This window comes from Nematolebias whitei, chromosome 17 (genome assembly GCF_014905685.2).
Source record: "Nematolebias whitei isolate Nwh7 chromosome 17, NemWhi1, whole genome shotgun sequence".
NCBI lineage: Eukaryota > Metazoa > Chordata > Actinopteri > Cyprinodontiformes > Rivulidae > Nematolebias > Nematolebias whitei.
Window position 1 is genome coordinate 9,414,369 of NC_056514.1, and position 5,093 is coordinate 9,419,461.

Sequence of the window (5,093 nt, forward strand, 5' to 3'; positions counted from 1 at the left end):
GAGTCCACCGAGAGGTGAACCTGTGTCGGACGGAATACCGGCACTACTTCGGACGATTCACAGCTGTTCCTACGGAGACGCTGAAAGGGTGCGTTAAATGGAACTCCGTACCAGTGGAGACACCTGCTACAGGTAAAGAGTTGATTTACACCACCTAAGTGTACCGAGGAGGAAGCTGGGATCTCAACGGCGCGTGCCGTTCTGATACTGACACATTTCCCTCATCCATCTTTTCCTCTCCATTTAAACTTCATTTCCATCTTTAAACTCTTCTATTTTGCTAGAAATCATTCCAGATATTTTCAGAAATGTCTGTTGTGAAGCAACGGAAAACCATGGCCGTATGCACAAAGTTTGTTTTCTCAGTCATCCAGGTATGTTGTGTTTTTGAAACCATTAGTGAAAAGGCCAGACCTCAGGGGTATCTGAGGCAGGCTTGAAACACAAGAGTCAGGGTGGCTTCTGGGTAATACCAGATGGCTAGGCCTCAGACTGACGAAGCCTCTTGGACGAGGGGCGAAACGTTTCTTTTTAACAAAAAAACGAAGTCCAGATGACATGATTCAACCTTTTTTGTCATGGCCGTATGGTTTTCCTGACTGTAAAGCTAATAAATTAAGCTGTTGTTATTTTCAATTTTGCCAAATTAATGTAAATGTTTGATGTTAAACTTTGATTCTGTTAATAAATGACCGCATTCATTTGATGGGTCAAAGAAAATTAATGTCTCACGTTACATTTTAATTATTCAATGCACGATATTATTCAGTCCAGAAAAATGAATGAATCCATTTAATTTATGAATATATCACAGGTATATGTTCCTCTACACTGGTAACAGCTGTTTTCCATCATGAAGCTGTTAGGAATGATGTCATCAGCTCACACAGTTGTCCCGCTGGGTTTATTACACATGAGACGCCTCCAGAGGTGGTTTGCGCGTCTGCGTGTGGATCCAGAAAAACAAAAGAGACGGATGATCACTGTTCCTCCCTCCGTGAGAGCCGACCTCCGACACTGGGGAAACACCCTGGTTCTGTCGGAGGGAGCCCCCGTCAGTAGACCCACGTCACACGTGCCAGTCTTCACGGATGCGTTGCTGTCAGGCTGGGGGGGGGGGGGGGACATGCCTATCTCAAGCAGTAGGGGCGCTGTGGCCCCATCATACATCTGCCCACATAAATGTTTTGGAGTGCCACACGGTGCTGAACGTGATTCAACACTTTGCTCCTGTGCTGCAGAATCAACACGTTTGGATTCACACAGACAACAAGGTTACTGCTGCGTACATAAACCGGCAGGGCGGTGTGCGCTCAGCCCAGATGTTTCACATTGCGAGAAAGCTACTGTGTTGGGCTCACCAAAATCTGCTCTCCATCAGAGCAGTTTACATACCCAGTGTTCTGAACAAAGGGGCAGATGTGATGTCCAGGGGCGGTCCACGTCACGGGGACTGGACTCTCCATCCAGACCTGATGACTCAGACGTGGCAGAAATTTGGCAAAGCAGCTGTGGACTTGTTTGCGACACGAGAAAACGCTCAGTGTCAACTATGGTTTTCTTTGAGCCCGCGAGATGAACCACCGCTGGGGGTGGATGCGTTTGCCCACAGCCCATGGCCCAAAACACTTCTGTATGCGTTTCCTCCACCTCCTCTGATTTTACAGTTCCTGAACCGAGTTCAGAAGGAGGGATTGACAGCTCTCCTGGTGGCCCCCGAGCGCATGAACGCACCATGGTTCCCAGTCCTGCAACGCCTGCGGTCGGGGCGCCCGTGGAAACTGCCTTGGAGGGAGGATGCTCTCCTCCAGGCAGGAGGAGCGATCAGGAGTTACCCAGAAATAGGCCAGCACCTGTGGGTCTGGCCACTGAGCGGATCCGCTTAGAGAGCATGGGTCTCCCACAGGATGTAGTGCGCACAATCTAGGATTCACGTGCTGCATCTACCACAGCGCTGTACACATCAAAGTGGACAGTTTTTCAGCGCTGGTGTACAGAGAAAGGTGTAGAGGTCATCTCATGTCCACTAGGTAGCATGCTGTCCTTTCTGCAGCAGCTGATGGACAGGAATTTGGCGTCCAGCACGATTAAAACATACGTCACTAAGGGTTCGGAGACAGAACAGGTTTTAATCTTTCGCTGATGAAGCGTTTTCTAAAAGGTGTACAGAGACGCAGGTCTGTTTCACCCACTTGCTCCACAGTGGGTTTTAACGCTGGTCCTGCGAGCTCTGATCAAAGCCCCATTTGAGCCTCTGGATCAGGTCCCAATTAAATTCTTGTTTCTTAAAACAGCCCTGCTGCTGGCTTTAACATCTGCTAAGAGGGTGAGTGATTTATCTGCCCTTTCTGTTGCTCCGTCATGTCTTAGAATTCAGGCTGACGGCAGCTCGGCTGATTTAAGACCAAATCCAGCTTTATGCCTTAAACATCACGAGCTCTTTAAATCAAGGGTGATATCGTTGGAGGAGGTTTTCCCTTCCCCCCACAAATCAGAAGAAGAGGCGTTTTTCCATCTTCTCTGTCCGGTGCAGGCGTTGACGTGTTACATAACACGCACAGCTGCAATGCGTCAAACTCAACATTTGTTTGTGCATTATAGAGATGCACCTGCAGGTCGCCCGTTATCCACCCAGCGCTTGTCACACTGGCTGTGTGAGGCCTTTTCTGAAGCCTACAGAGCATCAGATTTAGAGCCTCCTGTCAACCTCAGAACACACTCGACTAGGGGTATCGCATCTTCGACTGCCTTGCATAATGGTATGGCAATGCAGGATATTTGCACTGCGGCCGCGTGGTCAACACCCTGCTCATTCATTCACTTTTATCTACGTGATATGAGTGCCAGTTCCATGACACATTCTGTCCTTAGTGTTACAGAATGAATGTTATTGTTTCATGGAACTCTGTTTTACTCACATCTGTCTGCATGCATTACAGTGTGAGATGTTGTTATCAGTCACAAGTTGTGATTGTTATTTTGGTTCTATTATCACTAATCAGTTCATGACTATTGTTACCAATCAGTTCATTTGATTAATAATCAGCTCTCCTGTTATTATTAATCTGTTCATACTGTTCAGCCATAACCGGTTGGTTCATGGCTCTTTTCAGCATATTTTCCCTCCCCGTTTAAATTTTTTCGGGGCGTTCATGCATTCAGAACGCATAGTTACACAACATGCGTCTGTGCATGGCACACATAATTACGCAATGCGTAATTACGTACATGGGGAGCTGAGTGACAAGATGTTTTTTGGGCAATCTTCTGCTTCATACGGTGTTCGAATGGACCCAGTGAGGCGAGGACCACAGCCGCTTCGCCCTTAACCCATCAGCGACAGCCTTAAAGGGCGAAGCTTATACGAAATAGAACGTTGGTTACGTACTGTAACCCCAGATTCTATGAGTATAAGCGTAGCCCTTTAAGCGTCGGGCCTCACTGGCTCCTAAATGGCTGAAGAAAAGTTATTTGGGAGCCGATTACCCGCTCTTTACGTAATTTATACGGACCGGGTGGGGCCCACACAGCAGGTGGGCGTGGACTAAATTTTTTCAGTGTAATGCTTTCGCATAACGGGATAAACCATCAGCGACAGCCTTAAAGGGCTACGCTTATACTCATAGAATCTGGGGTTACAGTACGTAACCAACGTCATCGTGTAAGTTAATTTGCTGTGGCGACCAGTGAAGAAGGGAACATACGAAAGAAGAAGAAAAGAAAAAAAAATCTACAAAAAAAATCAGAATAATGAAGTTAAATGACATCATTCACAAATATTGAGTAAAAATTTAAGGCACATGTTTTGAGTAAATATAAGTTTTGTTTTCTCGCTCTTTCAAATTCAGGTTTCGTTTGGTCGGGATTTTGAGCAGCAGCTGAGTTTCTGCGTGGAGGCCAGAGCGACCTTCTGTAATCTGGAGCCGGTTCTGGTGCAGCTAATCCACGTCAGTAAGCATTTTCATTCAGAGTCAGCTCACACAAACTCCAGCTTCATGTTCAGTGTGTGTTGTTTTCAGACGGTGAACCAGCTGGCCATGGAGACCAGGAGGGTGATGAGAGGAAGCCACTCCCGCAAAACAGCAGCGTTTGTCAGAGTAAGTTAACAAGGGGTGTAAGATAGATCGATTTGTTCTGAGTCAGCAGTTTACATGTGCACAACGCAGCTGCATGTGTAGAGTAGCTGGTGCATCTGTTTATTTATTCTTAGTACCGCCTCTTTATTCAATTTTAAAAAAAAGTGTAAAAAAAGACAAACATAAACACACTCTACCAGGCCCAGAGTGGCTAATCGGGAGGACTGAGATATTTCCCGGTGGGCCGGTCTGATGCAAGGCTGCAGGGCTGGCCCTCCCTGTTTTTTTTTATTTTTACAACTTTTATTAACAAAATAAAAACACAGAACATGCTACCGCTGCTCCTGGACCGCCCTGCCTCCACCCAGGGCCGGCAGCAGCTCTTGTTTTTTTGGTTTTTTTGCAAGAGTTGGATCCTCGAGGCCACCTGTCAATCAATCCAGTAGGCATGTCAGCAACTGACCAATCTGCAACTTCAATTTGTCCCAAAGGTAAATGTCCCTTACCTGCAGAGCTGCAGCCCGTCAGGGTTTTACTTTATGGCCTCTTTGCAGTCAGAGGGATTTCATGAAAAATCATCAGAAATTTTTTTTAAACATTGTCAGTGGGGAAGATGTAATAAAGACACATGTTACACTGAGCATTTAGAGGGTGGAATACAGTTTATTCTATTTCAAAAACTAAACAAAGTTTAAAAAAGTAAAAGATGAAAAAAGCCAGCGACCAACCCCATGAGCAGATGATTACTGTACAACAGTTACTGTATAAACAGGAAGTGCCACATGTTCATCTGAATGAAGGTAACTGCAGGTAAATCCTCCATTATTTGTCATAATTACATTGTACACTTAATGATTAAATATCCTGATGCATGCTCAATAATACAGGTAGAAAAATCTAAAAAAGTTAAATCTGGTCCTCTGGACATTCAAAAAAACAAAACAAAGCAAATCAACAAAAAAATGTAGAGACGAAACGTTTCTACATTTTTTTGTTGATTTGCTTTGTTTTGTTTTT

At 45.4% G+C, this 5,093-nt stretch overlaps 1 protein-coding gene across 1 annotated transcript in view; it reads left to right on the top strand.

The window, feature by feature from the left end:
- vps35l (VPS35 endosomal protein sorting factor like) overlaps positions 1-5,093 on the top strand; it is an 83,079-nt gene that overhangs the window by 61,290 nt on the left and 16,696 nt on the right. The window contains exons 23-24 of the mRNA XM_037690749.1: positions 3,849-3,947; positions 4,020-4,097. Coding sequence (XP_037546677.1) covers positions 3,849-3,947; positions 4,020-4,097 — 177 coding nt within the window. The remainder of the gene's footprint in view (positions 1-3,848; positions 3,948-4,019; positions 4,098-5,093) is intronic.